At 41.7% G+C, this 24,440-nt stretch overlaps 1 protein-coding gene across 2 annotated transcripts in view; it reads right to left on the bottom strand.

Moving 5' to 3' along the window:
- The window catches only part of ARFGAP3 (ARF GTPase activating protein 3), an 840,898-nt gene that overhangs the window by 514,834 nt on the left and 301,624 nt on the right, over window positions 1–24,440 (bottom strand). For both annotated transcript variants that reach the window (XM_069628227.1, XM_069628226.1), the window contains exon 5: window positions 5,844–5,921. In XM_069628227.1, coding sequence (XP_069484328.1) covers window positions 5,844–5,921 — 78 coding nt within the window. The remainder of the gene's footprint in view (window positions 1–5,843; window positions 5,922–24,440) is intronic.

The following is a 24,440-nucleotide window of genomic DNA, read 5'->3' as shown; positions in this document are numbered from 1 at the left end:
TCTCAATTTGGGGTCCCTGTGTTAGGACTGACATTGCCTCTCCTCCCCCCGCCCCTGACAAGGTTAGGGTACTGGCCTTGTCACACTCCTAATTGTAATGTAACACCATCATATGCAGATGTGCATATCCACAGTCTCATATTTTGGGAGAACGAGTTTCTTGAAAGATATAAATATGACTTAATTGCTCTTTCTTCATCATCAGAGTGTCTGCTAAATGGACCTTTCCCTTTACCAATTTCTCAAACTGGAAGACTTTGTGTTTTCTTCTAGTTGAATGGTAGTCTCTTTTTGTATGGAACCATTTTTTTTCTTTCCATCAGCTTTATCTGCTGCTTCCTTAACCTCTTGATTCTTGGTCATCATTGTCTAATTGGAAAAGTATTTAATCATATTGATGCAATGTATTAAATCCTCAGCTTCATGTGGAAATAATGAATAGAAAATATCCCTCTGGTCTTGTGTGAACAACTTCAGGCATTTCTCCTCGACACACGCTTTGTGTATATATCCAATAATTGTTCAGATGTGCAGTGTACTGACTCCCCACTGATGGCCATTCCAATGGAGGTTCCTTTTTCAAGATGGATGCTTTGACAACCTAAAAGGTCTACTAAAATTGTGATTTGGTCATCCATGACTTGCACCAGATGACGCTATGGTGACGCTATGGTGTAGCGCAAAAAGGTGTAGTACTAAGTTAGAGCTTTTTGCTTGAGATTTATTAATGAACACAATTGCACCAGATCAATTGCTGGCTCTTTCGCTCCATTAAGATTAATGGGCACTGTCTTCTGAACACTGGAATACAAACATCCTTCTTCAACTGTAACTTAGTTGCATCTGGTAGTATCCAAGCATGAAATAATTTATTTTCTCTGTTAGCAAAGTCTTGGGGATCTGCACCAAGTGTAGACTAGATCTTTTTATTTAGCAAATCAATCACAGTGCACATCATATGTAAAATGTCATTAAGTAAAATTACTTTCTAGATTTTTCACAATATATATCATTTCATGTACAAATGTACAGTCATTAAAAGTCCATACAAATGACAATGAAAATTAATCTATACAGATTTGTACAAAAGTGAAACAAACATTGTTTAAATCTATATAGTGTGCTGGATTTTATTGGGGATCCAAGACCAATCTTCATCAAACATACATCTTCCCACTACCCTGTGCTTGGAATATGGTTCATCCAATCCATGTACCTTCTGATCTCAAATAATAAAGGAAGGACGTCTTCCTTGTCTATAACTGTCACAATACTGATTCCCTAATGAAGTGTCTATCCTTTCCTAATAATTTTGTCTTGCCATCTCCTCCGGAGTGGATTACCAGTGTGCAAAGGGCATCCATCTTGCATTTCAAATTTGCCCCACAATAGATTAACATGCCTTCTGTTCAGTTGTAATTGACTCAATTTTTCCTGAACTCGCAATTCTTTTTTTCTCTTTTTTCTGGTTCAAATTTTTATTTTCAGAGAAACAAACAAGAACAAAATAGTAGTATACCATTACATTTGCACAAATTGAACTAAGGCAAAGCAAAGGAATCAATGTGTCACAACCAATTCAAAACATTGTATACATATCAAAAATTGAACAAGATGGTAGAAAGGGAAAAAAGAACAAGAAATAGAAAAAGGAAGAAGGGAAAGAAGAGCAAACGTAGGAGACAGGCACCAAGAATTCCAATTGCAAAAAACTATACCGCAGACACAGGGGCATTACAAAACCATCACACAAATTATAGGTATCATACAGAACATTAGTGTTCAAAGACATGTATATATTATCCCAGATCAAAGATCAGATGTATCCATAGGCATCAAGAAAGCAGTTCCAAATGTCCCAAAATTTGTCAATGTCACCTGTGAGCTTGTAAATGGCCCTTTGTGGGTAGTACTTCAATGGGTTTTCATCCACTCGAGTCCTCCATTTATGTTTGTGATCCACATAACCTTAAAATGTTGATCTGGAATACCTAGGTGAAATGGACCTGATTAAGCTCACAGGCCTGGAAATTGAGCACCTAGAAAGCCCAATAACACCCGAGTAAGTGCAGGAGGCGATATCACGCCTTCCGAATGGGAAGGCGCCAGGGGAGGACAGATACACTATTGGGTTCTATAAGACGTATGGAGGGGTCCTGTCGCAACACATGGTGAAATTGTATAATCATATCCTAGAGACGTGGGAGGCTCCAGCCACTTTCAGTAATGCATTAATATCGGTAATCCCAAAGTAAGGAATGCACCCGGCTCAATGTTCCTCATATCACCCCAATTCACTCCTTAATGTGGACGAGAAAATATTTACGTGAATCCCAGCGACACGCTTTGAAGAGAAACTACCCAGATCAGATGGGATTTATAGCAAGGAGAGAGGGCCCGGATGCGATTATAAAGATACTGGATCTTATGGAATAGGTCGGGGATTGGGGGGGGGTATTCAGGGAACCATGCATTACTGAACTTAGATGCAGAAAAGGCATTCGACCAGGTCGAATGGGGTTTTTTATTTGCAGAACTGAGGAAAATAGGCGTGGGGGACAGAATGTGCAAAGCCATAAGGGCTATCTATTCAGGACCCACGGCAAGGGTGGTCTTAAACGGAACAAAGTCTAGGGAAAACGACTTAGCAGGGACACCAGGTAAGGGTGCCCTCTGTCGCCCCTCTTTGCCTCGACGATGGAACCACTCGAGGAAAAAATACACAGGGATGATCAGATAAGGGCCATTGGGATGGGGTACGATACCCACAAACTAAGCATGTATGCGGATGACATAATGGTATACCTCTGAGAGGTGAGGGAGACAGTTCTGAGGGTGCTCCGGGTACTGGAAGAGTATGGAAGGGTATCAGGTTTTAAGGTGAATGTGATGAAGTCCCTCCTCCTCCCCTTAAGGGGGTAACTCAGGAGCAAAGAGCAGAATGGGGGAAAATGGAGGTGCTAGTGGAGGAGGACAGTATAAAGTACCTTGAGGTGAGACTAGCTAGGGAATTGGACTATCTATATGAGGAGAACTCCCCCCCCCCCCCCTCCTACTGCACCGGCTCTTTGGGGAGTTAGATACTTGGTCAAAACTCACCGTCTCATGATTAGGGCTGCTGAATGCGCTAAAAATGATGTTTCTCTCCAGGTTGCTATACTTGTATCAAGCACTGCCAATTAAGCTGCCCGATATACATTTTGCAGAAATTATAAAAAGGATAGTGAGGTTCCTGCGGCAGGGGAAGAAGCAAAGAGTTGCCTACAGATTACTAATACAGCCCAAAGAAAAGGGAGGGGTGGGCCTACCAGACATGTAAACTTATTATAGAGCTGCCCAATTCAGAGCCCTAGTAGGACACCTGCGAGGAGACAAACGGAAGCAATGGGGGGGGAATCTAACATCACCTTTTCAGACCAGTCACGCTTGGGGGAGTGGCTTTGGGCGCCGCAGGAAGCAGCCCTGAGAAAAAGTGAAAGGGCATAGGATCCTGGTCCCGCTCTGAACTCTTTGGAGGGTTAGAAGAGAAATGGCAGGGTTAACCATGTGGCCCTCGCCTCCGAGTCACATCTGGGTGCCTCTGATAAGAGATTGTATCCCGGGCCACGAGAGTTTCCAGAATTGGTTTGAGGCGGAACTAATGGGACAAGTCCTAAAGAAAGGCAGGTACATAGACATGAGTGAGCTGGAAAAGGTCCTGGGTCAAATTTTTGTATTCAAATACCTGCAGCATAAAGGGGTATTGATGTCAGAGAATTGGAAGTAGAAGTTACAGAGGGAACCGACATGCACGGAGAGGGTGCTGGACACAGAGAAGAGGACGAGAGGACTAATATCCAAATTATACCAAACTCTGCTAGAAGCATGAGGGGAAATTGAGGTCCATAAGAGGAAGTGGGAGAAGGACATGGGAATGCAAATGGAGATAGACCAGTGGAGAAGGTTATGTGTGAATGCACACCAAAAGTCGATGGCCTGCCAATACAAGCAACATGGGCTCAAGCTACTATATAGATGGCAAAGGGACCCAGTAAGGTTATCAAAGATGTACCAGAGAGCAGACCCCCCCATTGCTGGAGGAAATCTGGGCTGAGAGAAGACTACTGGCAAATGTGGTGAGCGTGCGAGAAGGTGCAGAGGTAAAGGAAGGAGATCCTGGGGTGGATAAGGAGTTTGAACGGATTAGAAAGGCATCTGGACCCTCTTCTCGGACTGTTCAGGGTGGAGGTAATGGAGGGGGGCTTGGTCTAACTCCCCAATATGCCACACTTTTTGCTGCTGGCCGTGAGGGCTTGTTTAGCTGGGGAATGGAAAAGAGAAGGCAATGGGCTTCGAAAGCCTTAGACATGTATAGGATGGAACAGCTTACCAGAAAAGTGCATGACCAAACCCGGTCTAGGGCACTTGAATGGGAAGTTTTCCTTTGAAAGTATGACCCGGAGAGTCCTCAACTAGAGCCAAGGGATGGGAACCCGGCGCCTTTACAGGACAGCCTGGGGAGGACGGGTTGGGGGGGGGGGGGGGGAATATAACTCAAGGTAAGAGATGGGTGTGGGGTGCGGAAGGAGGAAGGGTGGCACCCTGGGTCTGAGACGTGGGGAAATGGATAGAGCTAAATTTGGTGGACCTCAATCCAGTCCATGAGAGAGATAGTAGACACTACCTGTGAATACCAAAGAAAGACTCGAAATCAAAAGTGGGGCAGTCGATGGGTGGAGCCTGGTCAAAACAGGATCCAATGAGACAGCTGCAATGATCATCCCGGGGCCAAGTTTAGAATGTAGCGGGGGGGTTCGGGAGTTGAAGTTTGGGGGGGGTAGGAGGGTTGGGGCAGTTGTCTGTTGGGGAGAGGTGAAAAAATAAAAATGTGTAAAGTGAACTTCCGATTATGTTTATGAAGAACATGCACCGTTTGAATTTTTATCCATGTCAATTCACCAATAAAATGTATTTGATCTAGTTCCCGGTTCTAAGATTCCAAATCGCATACCAATATTATGGTGATTACTGGTACTTGTCCATGCTGCATATATACCCCAACTATGCTATTGGATCTTGCCAATGCGTGGCATTTACAGGAACTCCTGTCCTGGTGGTTACATTTTTGCAGTTTCAGAGGTTTGCGGGCCAAGGACCACAACACCCCATTCACTCCATCAATTAATGGCAAACATTTTCTAACCAAATCATTTCCCCATCAAGACTGATGTCTCCTGCATTGGTGTTTCCAATGCTGGATGTTTGAGATTATGGTTTCCAATCTGGATACAAATATTGACAACTTTCTCTATTGGGGTCTCTTCTCTACCAAAAATTGTACAATGGATTCGATTTAGGATTTATCTAGTGTATTACTGACGAGAGGCCCTCACAGAAAACCTGCATCTGAGCACAGATGAAAACTACAAATGACTCCAAGAGAAAGATTCACAGAAAAATAAAAGTTTGTAATTGCTTTATAAATATTATAAGGGAATTTATGTTGCAGAGGTCCAGCAGAAGCAGGTTCCACAGTTTTTGGCCTGCAACTCGAGAAAGGGGCACGACCAAAACATTTTTTTCCTTAGATCGAAGAGCTCATTTCTGACAATGTTGAAATATTTTCTTACACAGACATGGAGGAGCAAGACCTGCTGGACAGGCAGCCAATTGAGTTGTTGATGATAAGCAGAAACCTTGGTGAACACTTAGGAAGTTTAATAATTGTGCGCACAGCTGCGTTTTGAACGGTTGCATTTTATGGCAACAGTGGTGCCATTGTGTGTTTTCATCAATGAAGAGCAGTAATATGTGCAATGGCTTATTCTAGAAACTGTTTTAATTTTAACTTGTATACATGTTACCTGCACGTGTGATGCAAAGAAATCTTCCTCTTTCTGCTGGGGTGATATCGGTGGAACTGCATTGCCATCTAACCACAGCTGCAAAAAAGAAAATGCAACATCAGAAAAACACATTTTCACTAATCTTGCAATGGAATGCTGCAAATATTCATAACTTAAAATGCAGAAAGTCTTCTTAAATGGCAGAGAGAGAGAGAACTGTTCATTTGAACCAAGTCACATTCCACAACGCCACCTAGCAGCCATTGCTGGCAGTTCACCTCCAGGTCTGAGCCACAACAGCAATGCATTGTGGGTATGCACATTAACACAAATGCAAACGTTTTTCTCCCGGAAATGTCCTTTGTCTAGGAGCGAAGTGCTATTTTATACATAGCTTTATCAACCCAAGAGACATTTTGCAAGGCTGTCAGGACAACTACATACCTGGTTTAACCCTTATAAGGGATCATCAGTGCAGTATAGTCCTGACAGCCTTCTGGTTGGAGCATTTGGCAATTTTTTCACATTTATTTTATGCCCAGCTAATCACACCATTTTCCAGGTGTTTCCATCATATAGCCAGGCAGTACTATAATGGTTGGACACAGCAAATGCCTACCCTATACCCACAAAACAGCTGAAACAGTTGGCATTGGCAATGTGTTTTTTTCTGTTAACATTTCTTTTTTTAGAGATATATAGATCTAGATAAAATCAATGATTCTGCTGCAAGGACTTATGGTAGCTCTGTAGTAATCAGGTTTGCAAGAAACAAGCTCACACCCAGTCCCACAGTGGGGACAGGGGGCAGGGGCGGGCCACAGTATGGCACTCCAAAGCAGGGCATATGTCACCCCGGTGCAGCACCCTTTTAGATTGTGAAGATTCCACCCTTCAGAAATCCAAGAACTATGATGAACAGGAGAAGGGGCGCACTCTAGTTCCCTGCATAGTTTACCTACTCAGCCACTAGTGTTCTCCTACCGGTTTCTGTGCTCTTCATATCAGAGAGGCAGTGTGAGCTTGTTGCTTGCAAACCGCAAACTCGATGCCTTTCTGACGAGCTGCACTTCCAATTCATGGATTTTCAAAAAACAGGCACCACGGACAAAAAAACAGCCAAAAGAACGCCAAGGTTGAGTAATTACAACCTTTATTTCATCTTTGCGGTTTTAAAAGAGAATTCCGGTTTCCCAGTAACATTCATGCCAAGAGGCAGCCTGACGCGTTTCCCCACAGACCCGTGGCTTGATCACAGCGACTCCACCCACGTGCACTCAAGTTTAAAAAAAAAACGAAATTAGTGAACACTGAGATGGTGACTCAAATGCATTTTGCACTTCGTGCATCCATATTGCTTTGGGCTACATAGGAGCTTTTTACACACTGCAGTCATTTTTTAACAATAACATGTTTATTGCGTGCATTTATAAACAGTTACACCTTATTCATTATGTTACTTTGGGCAATTTGAAGATGCATGTTGATTGATGATTTTTTTGTCAATAAAAATAATTGAGCGCTTAGTGCATACTTTTACGTTTGAGCACGTGAGGACAGATTGCATATTACATACATTCTTATTGAATACAATGTGTACTGCATTCGAGATATACATTTTCACTCAATTTCCTGATGGGTTCAATCGGTAAAGTGCATAATGCACACAAGTTGAAATGCATGGCCAGTTCCACTCTATATTGTGATTTCTTCCATAAATACAGTGCGGACCCAGCATTGCCAATAGTAAGGTGCAAAGTGTGTTCCCATGTTAATTTTGACGCCATATACAGTTGTTAAAATATGACGAATCCTAGTAGATTCATTCAGTAAAGTGCCTAATACATTCAAATGGAAATGCATAACCAATTCCACTCTATATTGTGGTCTCTTCTGTTAGTACAGTGTGGAGCCAATATTGCCAATAATAAAGTGAATGGTGCATTCCAAGGATTTAGCGCCATATACAGTTATTGAAATATGACGTCTCTTTACAGAGAATTCTACTGTATTCTGTCAATAAGGTGCTTGATATTATATGAATATGCAAAAAATTCAACTTTATATTATTTCTGCCATTTCTTCAGCACTGCAGCCTCATTTATAAGAGATACGTGTTTAGTGCATTCCTATGATATTTTAGTACTGTATCAATTTGATAAAGTGCATAGTGCATTATTTGTAAACATATATAAAAAACACTTCTACTATATATTACTGACAAGTTTATGATCTCAATCAAAAAAGTATATCGACACCAACATTTTGCAGTGGTAACCTTGCTCATGTAGCCGTATTAGCCCCAAAAGAAATATTAACAAGAAACATGTAATTTAGAACAATTGTGCATCTTTCCCATAAATCTCAGTGTAATCATACAGATTAAACTCAATGGGGACCTAATAAGGAGTGAAGAAGAGGAGAGAAGCAAGCGAACAAGAATGACCTTAACAAACACATATATGGTCCAGTAAGGGATCTTAATGATAATGTACAAACTAAGGTAGAAAAATTCAAAAAGTGATTCGATCTTCAGAAAATATAACCTTAATTATAAAATTCAATTTCATAGGTGTTCATATGGTCCAATTAGATGCTGAAACTGAGAGGTATATTATCCAGCATGAATACTATGCATATCTTCTTATGTATTTTATCACTGATGGCGTTTTATACCCCCAAAAAGGTATATAGTTCTTCATCAACTTTGTGACCTACAGGATTCTTACGCTCAAAGTCAAGAGTAATTGTTCGGCGTTACCACCTCTAGGTACAACAATTACTTTGTAGATACCAAAAAATGTAAAGCTTTTGGGGTTTCCATCTTGAAATTCTGAGAAGTGTTAGGCCATGGGTTATGCACAATCTTTATTCAGAATGGCTCTCACATGTTGTAAAATATACGCACCTTAAGTTTGCATTTTGTACATCGAACATACCACTTAAGGGAGGGACAGGTCAGGACAGACAACAAGCTCCGACTCATGTAATTTTACTCTTAGTGTGGATAGGATATTTTAAAACTGGATGAATGCAACTCTTACAGTTCTGTGCATATTTGCAGATTTTGCATCTGCTACACCTCGAAAGGCCATTTCCCTCTGTGGAGAGCCAATTTAAGGTCACACCAGTTTTTTCAGGAACCATGTAACTATTGACTAGTGTCTCTTTTATAGAAATACTTTTACGAAAGGTGATGTCCGGACGTTCATTTAAGGTCCTGCTTAGATCTTTGTCGGCCTTTAACACTTTTGGTGGATCATACGGTCTTATGAAGCCATCTCGACACAGCAGCACACTTCTCCAAAGTTGCCATAACTTGGATTAGATCTTTCCTAAGCGGCAGAACAATGAGGGTCTTCTCGCCTTCATCAGCGGCAGACCCCATACCCATCACCTGCGACATGCCGCAGGGGTCCTGCGTCTCGCCCACCCTGTACAATATCTTTACCAAACCCCTTTTCGATGATCTGGACCATCTCGGTATCACCTACACGAACTATGCAGATCATACTCTGATCCTCCTCCCACTTTCAGGGGATTACGACAAGGATTTGGCCTTGGTGAATAGAGTGTACCTCATCATCCAGGCAAAGATGGCCACGCACGGTCTATGCCTGAATGATGATAAAACAGAACTCATTATCTTGGGTGCCCCTTACAAACCTAAAAAAATTAGGACCTGACTATTCCTTCTTCATAATTGACGGTAACCTTATCAAGGTAGCTCAGGGGGTAAAAACATTAGGTTTCTACCTCGACTCCACCCTGTCCTTTTCTAAACAGGTCAACACACTAGCGTCCTCCACAGCGTACACGTGTAAACTCATTAGAAGTGGTAAACCATTTCTCTCGAACAGCTGTACTATTCTGGCCAGAGCCCCGATTCTGTTCAGTTTGAATAATTGTAATGCTCTATACATAGGCTCAAACAAATCCATCATCAGAAGAATCCAAACCCTACGAAAAATGCCCTTAGGGCGGCCTTAGGTATTTCCAGAAGAGAGCACATCTCAGAGTAGGTGACAGAACAACTGGTTCGCGAACCAATGACAAAATCCTACTAAAACCTGTCGCTCACCCACAAATCGCTCAACAATGCCACACACATCTACCTCTCTGAGAGATTCCACAAACTGACATCCCTAAAACCAACCAGATTAGCAAACCGGGACTGCTTGTCCAACCCCAGATTCAAACTATCCACGATCGGAGGCAATAGCTTCCCCGTTATAGCGGCCAAATTCTGGAACTCCTTGCCTCCTACACTGAGAGAAGACCAGTCCTACTAAAATTTCAGATCTAATAATATCTTGTGGATAAAATCCACTGACCATTAACTCAGAGTTGTATCCTCCACCCTGTGATGACCTATGCTTGTGTAACAAATGCAACTGGTAATGCCTACCTGCTATTATCCCTATAGCTGAAACCTTAATTTGTGTACACTGCCTTGTAATATCTGTATATCCTATTTTGTAAGTAATGTATTTCACTTTATGACCCATTGTAACTAAGCTTCGCATATTCTTGTAACTGTTGCACCCCGATGTCTGGGTCTGGTGCACATTACAAATAATAAAACAAACTAACAAATAAAATGTCTAGTATTTATTCATAATGTGTTTAATGGTTTGGGAATGGCTTCCAAATGTTAAAATTAGTCTAGTAGTATTATCCTCTTCCACACTACTTGAATCACATTTCTGTATTGTCAGTTTCTGTCCATGTCTCGTACTTTTATCTTCCAATCACCTTCCTTGGGTATATTGCTGTAAGATGTTCCGAGTCGTTACCTGACTGGCTAGATCAAAATCAGCAATGTTGCTACAATTGCGCCTTATTCGCATTACATCTCCATATGGAATACTACATAGGAGATTGTTTGGATGTGCACTTTTGGCATGAAGGGGGATATTATCACCTGTAATTTTTCTGTGTAATTCACACTATTTTTTTTCCAATTATGTTGACCATCACAACCAAGAATACAATCGATAGTCAACTATGATGTTCCGTGAATTTCAAATTGTAGTTGTTGATGTTTAACAAATTCGCTCCATGATTGTATGGTACCATTCCAAATAATAAACAATCATCTATGTGGCGTAGCCACAAAACTATATTTTCAGTGTATTTTTAATTTTCTTATGACCATCCCGCAGATTTTTCCCAATGGCCCATGGCGCAAATGTCATCCCCATGGCAGTGCCCTGGACTTGGCGAAACACTTCATTATTGAAGATAAAGATATTATTCTGTAATCAGAAATTTATCATTTCTAGTATCATGTTGGAATGTTGAAGATGGTTGAGGTAGCGGGTATTTAGGAAAGATTGACATGCCTGTATGCCCTCATTGTGTCGAATGGATGTATACAAGGAAACATCCATGGTTACGAATAAATAGGTAGATTGCCAGGGAAGATTGTTTATTTTTGATAGAAAGTCGGTGGCGTCTCGTATATAGGAAGGTAGTGACGGTACAAAGGTGCAAAGTACTTTGTCCACAGATTTTAACAGGCTTTCAAGGAGGGTGCCACAGAGGGTCACAATAGGTCTCCCTGGTGGTTTCGTGGGTTTTTTTATGAACCTTAGGGGAGAAAGTAGATAGTAGGTGTGACAGATTGTTTAGTGAATAATAAACTGACCATTTCTTCTTGCAGAATACCTGTGTTCTGCCATTTTGTCAGGAAAGCCCACACTTCCCTTTCCAATTCCTCGATAAGATGAGTGGCCAATCTTTCAAAGCAGTTAACGTCATTTAACTGTGTATAATTATGTATTTGACCAATTTGCCAATATCTGACAAAGCTTTTTTCTGTTTTATGGACAAATTACTTTTAAACTGTCGCTTTGTTGTTGTTCTTTCATCGTTCAGATCGTCAATGCCTACATTGGAGAAGGCTTCTATGTGACTATTCCGGCACCTTGAGGATTAAATTTGGATTTACGTTTAAATTTGCTCGTAGATAGCCAGTCAGTACCTATTCCTAATCTACCAAGATCAGAAATATCATCGCAATCATCTATATGGGTTTCATTTTCCAAGCTTGCAAGAGTTGTCAAAGAGTTCATATCAGCAATTGTAATTTCAGTACGCCCCACTATTGTTGATCTACATTTCTTCTTATAGGAAGTGGTGGCAAAGAATTTCCTTAGAAGTAGTTTTCGTACGAAGCTTTCCAAATCTATTCTGGTCTGTACATAATCAAACTCGGCTAAAGGGCAGAAGATAAGTCCCAATTTTAGTATTTTGGTTTCTTCATTTGTTAAGACATGATCAGACAGATTATTTGTTGTTTGTTCATAGCTTGCATAATGTTCTTATTCATTTGCCAGAGGGTAGTGATCTGATTAGAGGGTTGCTGCTTGAATTTGTTGCCCCTCAGCCACCTCGTTTTTTTCTCCCCCCCCCCCGCATCCTTTTGTTTTGGAACCGTTTCCTCATGTTTTTTGTTTGTGCGTCCATCTTGGCATAACAGCCTCATTTCCTCTAAAAAAATAAAATAAAAATAAAAACGAGGCTAACAGTAGGTTCATCTTCTTCATTCTCAGTGATGTCCGATTTAGAGGTTGAGGCTGTTGCCTGTTGGTTTTCTTCATTTTCAGCCAAGGGCTTTTTTGTGATGGTTTAGCTTTTTGTCTCAAATTGTCAAACCGACGTGCAAATGTATACACTCGGCCTTGTTCGTAGTCACCTTTATCTCTTAAAAACGTGCACTGTTTTCTAAGCTTTATTTAATCTCCATATGATACCAAGCTTGTTTCAATGCATGCTTGGAGATTTTTCTTCTTCGCTTTCTTTGACCGCTTTCAATTTCTCTTCTAATTCCGCTATTTGTAATAGAGTTTTAGTGCGGTAACTCCCTGCATATTTCACAAGTAGTTTCAAAAACGTATTAGAGCAGTGGTCAGTGGCATCACCCCAATCTCACAACATTGTCGGGTCTTGTTCCTCGAAAGATGGTATTGGAATATTCTCATATCACGTGGAATTCTTCCCACTTCGAGATAACTTTGTAAGGCATGTTCCTTCCACCATTTGCTAATTTTTTCTTGCATGCTTTTTAAAGTTCTTTCAGCAGTGATATTTCATTGTTATCTTTAGGCTTCTCAGATCCTCCCTGGTCCTTCTCCCCAATAGATGTTAAAGTCTCATTGAACAGGCAGGTTGCCTGTCCCCGTCTCACTGCCCCTTTACTGGCCTGGGAAGCCATTAAATCAAAAGGAAGAGTACACCTATTTTTGGTTGGTATTTCCTATATATATATATATATATATATATATATATATATATATATATATATATATATATATATATATATATATATATATATATATATATATATATATATATATATATATATATATATATATATACATACACACACATACACATACATATACATTTGGAACACACGCAAATGGTACTCTCGATGATTGAACTGTGCCTTACAAACAAGGTCTTCCTCTTCAACAATGAGTACTTCAAACAGTTGCAGGGAACGGCTATGCGCACCACCTTTGCGCCATCATATGCAAATCTAACGATGGACGCTTGGGAGGAACTTGAAGTCTGGACAGACCGTAATCGTGAATACACAGACAACGTTATTTTATGGCTGAGATACATTGATGATCTCTTCATTATCTGGAAAGGGACGGAGCAGGGTTGGGTGGACTTTGTCAACCGTTTGAACCTCAACAAGAACAATCTCCAATTCACGGAAACGCATAGTCGCACATTAATCACCTTCCTCAATGTCAACGTGAGAATTATGAATGAGAAGATAACTTGTGAGCTGCATAGAAAAGCTGCAGGGTCAAATACACCACTGCATGCGAACAGCGGACACCCCAAAAACCTTATTTGGAGTGTTCCGTATGGAGAATTTATCAGGTTGAGAAGAAACACCACACTGGAATCCTACGACCGAGAAAGTAAAATTAGAGCTCATGGCTTCTCAAAACAACTGTATCCCAAGAGAGTGATTGAGAGAGCGTATCTCAAAGCCAGATCGAAAGAACGATCAAGTCTCATAGCAGGATCCGAGAGGAAGGACCTGACGAAGACGGAAAAAGACAGTACTCGCCTGATCCTAACTTTTGACACTCAGGCACCTGCGATTAGGCAAATTCTCAACAACTATTGGAAAATCCTCATGGTGGACCAAGATCTTCGTAGTAACCTAAAGTCCGGCCCTCAGATAACTTTTAGAAGGAATCGATCTGTAAAAGACTCTCTGGTTCAAAGTTATATGATCAAAGAAGAAGACACCAACAAGAAAAGCTGGTTATTAAATCAAAAGAAGGTTTTTTTCAAATTCACTCGATGCAGCATCTGCAAGTATGCTAAGAACTGTGGTTCTTTTGAAACACCCCATTACAGGCCAAACTGTTTCGATATTGGACAAAATCACATGTGAAACTGAATATGTTTATGTCCTCACATGTTCCTGCCAAAAATGGTACATAGGCAGTACGAAATGTAAAATAAAGATTCGCATACAACAGCACGTACAAGCCATCATCAACAGTGATGCTAATTACCCTATGGCCAAGCACTTTGCAGATTGCCACAACAAAAACATGGAGAGCTTTGGTTTCTTTGGGATTCACAAAATTGATGCAGGTCCCAGAGGTGGTAACAAAGAAAAACGTTTAAGACAAAAAGAGACTAGGTGCATTCTAGACTTTGAAAGCAAATTCCCGTATGGGCACAATATAGACGAAGAACTGTACACTTTTTTTAGGACAATGATGTCTGTACCACCTGGATTTTCTTCCCTCTTTTGAGTCAACAAATGTATGAATTAAGACAGAATGTTATAATTTCCGCTATAATATGCCACTTTGTAAAATTACAAAATGTGCTTTGTGATTAGGAGTCAAAGTTGGGCACTACTATTTTAATATTTTTAGGATTTCGTCAGATTTCTTGGTGATTGTTTCAGTAGTTCAATGCATTTTGCAATGGGAAATTCAGAAATGATTTTATGGAATAAGTATGCAACTGATAAGAATTGCTGCTATTGCACCTTGCACTTTATGGATATGTATGCACTTTATGAGTCTAATGCAATTTTGCACAAAACCAACTATGCTGCCAACTGAAAGTTTCAGTTGTGATACATTGCTGCTATTGCACTATGCACTTTACACATTTAGAACATCAGAGACAGGAACATGATCACAATCATTGCTACTGCATGATGTGGTTTCCCCGATATATTGGCACTTAAGGATTCCAAGGCTTTTATATGAACAATACCATGCTGCTAAATCAGAAAAGGTATGGCGCTTGTCGCTATTTGCACTATGCACCTTATGGAATCATCATAATTGTTGCCACTGCATGATGTGGTCTATCGACATGTTGGCACGTAAGGATTCCAATGCATTATTTACGAATAATATACTGCTAAATTAGAAAAAGTTTGGTGCTGGTCGCCTTTTGCACTATGCACCTTATTAATTGGAGAGCAATGAAGACAGCCACACTATCAGAATCACTGCCATTGTAGTATGCATCATCTTGCTACCCACATATCATAGGATCCCAATGCACTGCGTAGTATAAGAACTGTGCTGCCGATTGTAAGCCAAAGATGGGACAACTGGATCATTAACCAACATAGCCATTGGTGCAATATGCATTTCATGAAATACAAAGGTTTCTGAGAAAGTCAATGCTATGCTGATCAATGAAGCCACTAGGCGTTAATCGCACATTGGGACTGGGTGGCCCATAACCCTGTTAGTGCATTGTGCACTTGTTTGGTAGAACCCCGTTTCAAAATACCGTTAAATGTCTATGTGGCCGTTTATAATTTTGTGGCAAGTCGGGCATCTATATGACATTAGATTTGAAATGTCAGATACTGTTTTCAAAAATGCACGGAATCCCCAAAACAGAGGATACTCGAGCACAATTCAAAATATTCGATGCACGAGGGGTACTGTTCATGTGTCTTGTGTAGAAAAGCTGCATATAAGAGTCAAAAGCACTACCTCTGTCACATTATAAGATGGCCACCATGCTTTTGCTAGACAAGATGTGCATTAGCTAAGGGAGTCCTTCTATTTTGACTAAAATAATCTCCAGTGTTTCCCGTATGCTCTGCACTAATGTTTTAAAACTCACTGGTGGTTCGGGACTTACAGTCGTGAACAAGCGGCGAGATTTGCCGCGAAACACGTTAACGCCTGAAAACGAGCACCTTTTTGCACTATGGGAGTGCCATATTTTGATGGCCTGTAATTTGAACTTTTAAAATTTTGCTTGCCGAGTTGCAAGGATCCAAATAAAGAAAACCTTTTTCTACCAAACGACATTTTTGAATCCGGATGCTTTATTTATCAAAACGACTGAAGAGTGCCACTCACTTTGCCTGATGAAAATCAGTGCCCCAAAAGCTTGTGCAAGCAAGTCTAATCACTGAAAAAACTCAATTAAAAAAAAAACACAACAAAAAACACTTTGCCAATGCCAACTCTTTCAGCTATTTTGTGGGTATGAGGTAGACATTTGTCAGGTCCTACCATTATAGTACTGCCTGGCTATAAGATGGAAACAGCTGGAAAATGGTGCGATTACCTGGCCATGAGATAGATTAGCATTTTCCAAGCACTGCTAATACCTATAGCCAAGCCAAAACTATTGGCTTTGTCAATGCTTGTTTTTAACAGAACTTCAGTACAAGGAGCAAATAGAAATCCAGCTGAAGACACTTGGTGAAGCCATTTTTATTAAACCAGAAGAATAGGAAGAAGAATATGTTACTTACCCCTGGTAAGGTTCTTTCGACTGGATGTTCCTCCCATGTATACCTCATCTACGATATCTCATATACCCAACTGCTTTGGAATATCTTTTTTCGGCAAAGGGCGCTGTGCGTCGATGCAGTCAATTCGATGTCCCTATAGGGCCTCCGTCTTGAGGACATCAAAGATATATGGAACGTGCAGCGCCAGTTAGCTTCAGTTCTGTTTTTTGGTGTTCCTTACAGTAGAATTTACCAGCATTAATATGGTTTAGACAATACTAGACTCTGAAGGAGCGTAAACTAAAATACCATGGACATTTCTACTGCAGTGTATGCTCGGAGTGGCGATGAGTAATATGTGGGAGGAACGTCAAGTTGAAAGAACGTTACCAGGGGTAAGTAACTGTTCTTCGAATGGATTGTGTCCTCCCACATATTCCTCATCTGTGATAGACTCCCAAAGCAGTATTAGTTTTGGCAGAGGGAGCACGAATTGTGCAATCAATGGTTGTTATGAACCGAACAAAGACCCACCTTCCCAAAGCTTCCATCCTGAGTAATGCTTTGTAAAAGTGAATGGTAGACCAAATGGCTGCCCCCCAAATATTTTTTATTGGAACCCCTCTTTGCAGAGCACAAGAAGCAGCCATGCGCCTAGTGGAATGGGAGCTCAAGCCTTCTGCAGGATCTTTCCCGGCCAGTCTATAGCATTCAGTAATAGCTACTATAATCCATCTGGACAAGGTTTGTTTAGTTACAACCTGTTCCAGTCTATGACTAGTATATCCTATAAACAGTTGGTCATCTAGACGAAACTTTGACATCCTTGAAATTTAGAAACTCAGAGCCCTTTTTGGGTCAAGTCTGTGTGTAACCTTTCCTCTTCCTTGCCAGAATGAGGTGGTGGGTAACAAGTAGATAATACTAACTTTTGTCCCAGATGAAAATCTGATATAATCTTAAATAGGATTGAATATTTGACTTTAAGGATGACCATGACCTCATAAAAACCATAAAAGGTGGTTGAGAAGAAGATAGTGCCTGCAACTCACTCATCCTACGGGGTGATGTTAACGCTACTAACAAGATGGTTTTGAATGTTGGCAGTCTTAAAGGACATGAATGGAGTGGTTCAAATGGTCTACACATGAGAAATTTCAAAACAAGTTAACAGTCCCAAATAGGAACCTGAAAAGGAGTCCCTTTAGAAATGGTTTCACTAAAGGCATTTTAAAATATGACAAGTCTTCAGACGAGCGCTTGAAGATGGAAAGCGCTGCTAAATAACCTTTAACGGTTCCAACCTGGAGCCCCAGATTGGCCAAATGCAGCAAAAAAAGAGAACACCTCCAGTGTTTTGCATAGAAAAGGATCCACATTCTTATCCCTGCACCAGCTGCAGAATTTTTTCCAAAGGCAGCGGTACAAGACTTTGTTGCTGGCCTTCTGCCAAAATATCAATTATGTTATCTAGAAGTTCCCAATCCTTGTACCTCAGCCTCTCAGAAACCATACGTGAAGGCCCAGTGTCTTGACCTCTGGATGGAGAAGCCGACCCACCTCTTGCGAGAGAAGATCTTCTCTTTGTGGAAGATTTATTGGAGGGCAGATGGCCATGTCCAGAAGGTACGGGTACCACGTCCTTCTGGCCCAATCCAGGGCAATTAGGATCATGGATTTCTCGAACTTCCTCACCCTCCGGATCATGTTAGGAATGAAAGACTGGAGGAAACGTGTACGGAGTGGAAACTCCCATTCCACTACAAACGAGTCTCCTAGATCTCTTCTTGAGGGAAATTCCCTGGAGCATAACAGTTGGCACTTCTGGTTGACACTGGTTACGAACAGATCTACTTGCAGGGTTCCCAAAAGTGTAAAGATCTCTTGAAGGACTTCCTGAGCTAGTTCCCACTCGTGGGAGACTGTGCTCTGCCTGTTCAGAGCGTCCGCCGCCATGTTCGCCTCTCTGGCTAGATGAACTGCTGATAGGGAGATTTCTTCTTGTATTACCAAGAACCAGAGCTGCATTGCCTCTCTGCACAGTGGTAGTGACCCTATATGCCTCCTCTCTTGTTGAGGTAGTACATAGCCACTGTGTTGTCCGTCATTATCAGGACATTCCTTCCCCGTACAGAGGACAGGAAGGCCTTTGGCGCTAGTCTGATTGCCCTCAGCGCCAAAAGGTTGGTGTAGTTTTGACTCGGATGGTCACCAACTACCGACCCCTAATTGTAAAATCGTTGGCGTGAGCTCCCCACCTTGTGAGTGAGGCGTCCGTCACTACTGTAATCTCCTGCTATGGTTGCCAAAGAGGCTCTCGCACCACAGGAGATCCTGTACGACCCTGTTTGGAACCTGAAGTAGGTCTGACATTTTGTCAGAGAATTGAGACCATTGTGTCCTGAGAGCCCATGGAAGGAAAATGCAGGATGCCAGGAGGTCGAGTAACCTTAAAAGTCGAAGACCGGGAGACGATGGGCACTCTGAAATGTGGTGACCATCTGCAGAATGCGTGGAGCCCTCGCCTCAGGTGGCGAGGTCTTTCCCGAGGATGTATCCAGTACAGCCCAGATGAATTGGAGATTTTGAGATGGCATCATATGGGACTTCTTGTGATTGAGGGAGAAGCCCAGTCTGTGGAGAGAGTGGCAAGTCACACTGAGATGATTCAGGACCTGTTCGGGAGAACGTGCCCTGATGAGCCAATCGCCCAGGTAGGGGTAGACTGGAATCCCCCCCCCCTTCTCCCGAGACTCGCTGCCGCCACCACCATCAGTTAGGTGAAAACCTGTGGGGCAGAGGTCAGCCCGAATGGCAGAACTCGAAACTGTTAATGAGAACCGCCAATGGCAAACCTCAGGTACTTCCTGTGCTTGAGATGAATTGCCACATGAAACGAAGTATCCTGAAGGTCCAATGATACCATCCAATCCTAGAGCTGGAGGGCATGAAGGATCTGAGAAAGTATGACCATCTTGAACTTGTCCCTTCTGAGGAACGTGTTCAAGTATCTTAAGTCCAAGATGGGTCTCAGTCCTCCGTCCTTCTTGGGGATTAGGAAATAGGGAGAATACCATCATTTGTTCCTCTCCATCACAGGTACTGGTTCTATAGCTCCTTTCTCTAGCAGGTTTTAAATTACCTGCAAAAGGAATGGATCTGTAACCTTACACGAATGGTTTCCCGGTGGATGATTCTGAGGTCTCTGAGTGAAGAAGAGGCAGTAACCTTGGGCTACGGTTTTATAAAGCCCAAGCATCCGCAGTAATACCCTGCCATTCTTTCATATACTGAGACAGTCTGCCTCAGACCGGGGTGTCATGAGTCACCTGGGGGTGATCACCAATGCACCACTACCCAGGATGTAAATATTGTGGAACCAGGGAAGGGTTTTCCTGCAGCCGTTCCAGAGAAGATACAACCCCCCCTCCAAATGCCAAGCCAAAACATAAGGTAACCATCAGAAGAAATCAAAAAACCTTGAACTTACAAAAATCTCTAACTTCACTGCAAAGTCCTTTTTTAAGTATGTGACGATTCCTACAAGAAAACGCGAAGAAACATGCCATTAGAAAAGCAAGCAACTACCTTAACTGAAGGGGCAGGCTGTGAATAAAGATCTTAATAAAATTAAACACTGATTTTGGCGCAGCGAACAATGGAAGGGCGAGATGCCTCGATTCTGCAGTTCAAACATCCTTTCCTGTCGAAAAGCAAACTCAGTGCTACTTATTCCCAATTTTTCCCACAGGTATGAACAATGAGGGAGACCACATGAGATCACTTAAAGTTGCTGGGGGTAGAGTCTCCTGTACTCAACATTCAACATCTTCCTACATGACGGTTCGCTGAGTGCGTGGTGTGGCAAAATAAGGCAATACACCCTATAAGAGTGGGGGGGGCAGATATAATCCATCTGCTTCTGCTGCCCTTAGAGTCAGTCAATTGGGGCCATTTGTGTATTATCCACTGTGTACTGTAAATAATAATGGGGGAAGTGGTCCGCAATCAACTATCCTCCAGCAACCCTGTTTGGGGTGGTCAGGGAAGGAGTCCAAAGAGAGAAACAGAAGGGGGATGATTTGGGCTATCGTTATAACCAGCAACTGAAGGAAAATCAAAGTCTGAATGTTGAAGAGTATTCAACTTATATGAACACAAAGTTTAAAGTGGCATGTACATCTTTTGATAAAAGATGGAATGTGCTGAATCTCACAAGCATTTTGAGGTTGTTCTCACAGGTGCCTACTCTTCGGCCCATGTCCTCAAAAGACATTGAGAGAGTTGAATTCCCTTCAAGAGGGAGAACCGATGTAGTAATAACACACATCAAAAGGTCGTTTCCAACATTATAACCAGCTAAATCGGCTCCCGATATAATATGGGTTTTGCTTTCTCCCAAGTGCTCCCTCAGAGGAGTTATGGCATTACTGACAGAGTGATTGAATATTGCGAGTGTCAAAGTAGGAACTTTGGGATGTGAATAAGGGCCATCCCCATACTCTGATTCAGGAAAGAGGACTACCAGCGAAACAGACTGAAAGAACTGTCCGCATGTGGACCCCAGAAGCTGGTCCAGAACGACAACATTCAAGGCCTTGGTAACAGCACCCGTAAACTAACCATCCTATCTTGGAGCAGTTGTGGCCACAGTCAACTTTACAGATCCAAACTTGGGAAACCTGAGTGAACATGCAATTGTTGTCATTCAGGAAATATGGCTGGCAGAGGCTCCTGTTGTGGATGGGTTTTTAACATTTTTCTCAACAGTCGTAAAAGGCCAGAGGGGGAGACCATCGGGTGGCCTTGTAACCCCGATACAGGAGAGCTCAGGGGTTGCAGTAGATTATCAAGTTGTTGCAAATAAGAGCGTGCTTGTGAGATTGAAGGCAAAAAACAGAAATTTTTAATCTTGAATACTTATTGGCACAATGCGCTATTGCAGAGTCTGTTCTTGATGAGGTTCTGGTACTGTTCTCCAATTGGGTGGCTACATGGACAGAGGGCTTAGGTATCCTAGGTGGAGACCTACATTCCTTTTGCTAGCTAAATGCTAGCTTTCCCACTGGGGAGGCTCAGATACCCTCAATACAAAAATGTAAGAAATGGAAAGCGAAGGCTGGAAACTTTGGAATCATTGGGTCTCACCCTATTGAATGGATCGGTTTGTGGTGACTTATTGTGTCAAACTACTTGGGCTAGAGGCTCCAGCAAGTCAATCTTGGACTAGATCTTTGCGGATCAGGCCCTGTTCAAAGGGTGTTCACATAAAGTGCTCCCCTGTGAGTGGAGTGATTATGATACGAACAACGCAGAGTTTGAGCTCCCCTTAGAAAGAAGTGGCGGGTCCCATGTCTGTGCAATAGGTTAAATAGAATATCATGGAACCATCATAATGCCTCCCTATAGGGCGGGGGCTTTATTGGCCTCCACACATCTCTAGATTGGAAAATAGAAACTTAAACACAAAGGGTTTTGATTCCTTCCTGGGGGTTATCCTTGACAGGGCTGAAATTTAATTGAATTTGGCACAGAGAAACATCTCCACTGGTTTCACCGTACCCTGTGGGGTAAAAAGAGGGAACAGAGAGAAGAATAGGAATAAAGAACAATAATAGTCAAGACTCATTGACTCAGTCGATGGAGGTTAAAGGCAAGGCAGTCCCATCATCCCTGGCAAAGATGGTACAAGGGACAACTACTTCAGAATGATGCAGAATGTATGATGGTCTCCTTATGTAAAACTACTACCACTACATTCTGGCGTCTCATTAATCATCTGGGCAGAAGTCAGGCTGATTCTCAAATAAATCCCATAGTTGAACAGCATTGGGCCTCCTACTATGCGGCTAAATTTAGGTAGAATTCAGTGCTTGATGTTTCCCCCCTATACTTCCTGATGCTGATGTGGAAAAGTGGAATCTGAGAATTGAAGATGTGCCGAGTATCATACAAAATATTAGCACCTAGAGGGCACTGGGGCCTAATAGTCTAATCTGTTATTTAAGGATGATCCGGCCTCTTGGTCAACGATACCGACTCTTTATTTCCGTCAGATTGTACAAAATCAAATCTTTCCGGTCCGCTGGCAAACAGTTTTATTGAATAAGATCTTCAAGAAAGGCGGTCAAGATAATCCTTGTAATTATAGGCCAATATCAGTACTCGACAGATAGCAAAGTCTTTGCGTCTCTTCTATTGAAACTCTGGAGGCCTGGTCACTTGACACAGGGCATATTAAAAAATGGCAGATCAATTTTAGGAACAAGCAGTACCAACCTAAACTGTCTGCTGTTAAAATATGTCCACAATCTAGCCCTGAAAGGCAAAGTAACTGCAACATATGTGGCAAGTATTGACCAGACATCTGCCTTTGATACAGTGAACAGAGCACTCTTATAGCAAAAATTGGCAGGGTGGAATATACCTACTGGATTATTAAGACTCCTGATCGCACTTTATGAAAACACTCAAATCAAGGTCAGACTGAATGGGCGGGGAGAACCAACAGGCCCCATTCAGACATTTTCTGGTGTTAGACAGGGATGTATGTTGGCCCCTTGTTTCTTTAACTTCTATTTGTCTACCGTGGGAAGAGACTCTTGAAAAAAATGCATTTGCACCACCAACTTTGAATAATCAGCGACTGACGTGGATTTCATATGCAGATTACTTTTTGTTATTTGATTTGATTCCACGCGGTCTGCAGAAGTTGATAGATGCCTTTAATATCTATGCAAAGTCTAATGATTTGGTTAGCTCTAAATCAAAGGTTATTGTATCAGCAAGGAAAAGGAAGGAGTCAGGTTCTTGATGGGTGGATGTCTACATGACAGAGATGGTGGACTCACTCGTTTACCTGGGATTCTATGCAATGTCTAAACCTACCATGGTAAAATTGAGAGAACATCTCATTCAAATAACACTTGACCTATTGAATCAACTTAAGAAGTTTGATGGGAAATATGGGAAATTCTCAATATTTGCCAGCATTTAAATTCTATCAAGGAGAAATTGTTCCAAAACTACTCTAAGGCATTGAAATCCAAGATTTTTCCATTTTGAATTTTTTCCCCAAAATAGAAGAATTAATGTGAAGGAAATTGTTCAGGGTATCCGACTCTCTGCCTGGGGTAATACTCTGGTATGAATTAGGTATCCAATCACTTCGATCAAGGGGAATGTGGAATTTCCTGAACCTACATCGAACATCTTGATGGCAGAAGCGGGACCACTGATGATGTAAGGCTGTCCCTGGTTATGTCAAATGGTGAGCACTTGAAATGTCAGTTTCTATCTGTGAAAGAATGCAAGGAACTCTTATTAGAAATAGGGTCAAGTCAGGAAGAGCTCAAACGTAACTGCAATACACCAAAAATCATTTGAGTCTAAGGGGTTTGCTTGAAACAACTGTATTATTACATAACTATCCATCCCTGTTACATCTAAGTCTCGAGCACAAGAAACAAGGGGGATGGGGGGTAGCACCTTTTTTTTGACCATATACCCCAGCACATCGGCTAGAAATGATTTCCATAAGTTTTGTTGGAACCAGCATGTGACCAAAGAGATCCTCTTTAGGTATAACATGATTGATCAAACAGACTTGAAATGTAGATTGTGTGGGGATAAAAAGAAACTATTAGACACATCATTGTGGAGTGTTCCTTTCTGTAACCATTGGGTAAAAGATACTTTAGCAGGTATGTGGGTTCAGGGGACATTCTAGATGGGGGAAGTCCTTTGGAAGAGATGTTTATGTGGTTTAGTTCCCTCTGAACTGATAGCTGTAGTAGGTTTCCTAGGATCGACAGGGTTGAGTTAAACGCCTGATTCATTATGTATCC

This window comes from Ambystoma mexicanum, chromosome 12 (assembly GCF_040938575.1).
Source record: "Ambystoma mexicanum isolate Mex_15411 chromosome 12, UKY_AmexF1_1, whole genome shotgun sequence".
In the NCBI taxonomy this organism is placed as follows: Eukaryota; Metazoa; Chordata; class Amphibia; order Caudata; family Ambystomatidae; genus Ambystoma; species Ambystoma mexicanum.
This window is presented reverse-complemented; position numbering and strand designations above follow the sequence as displayed.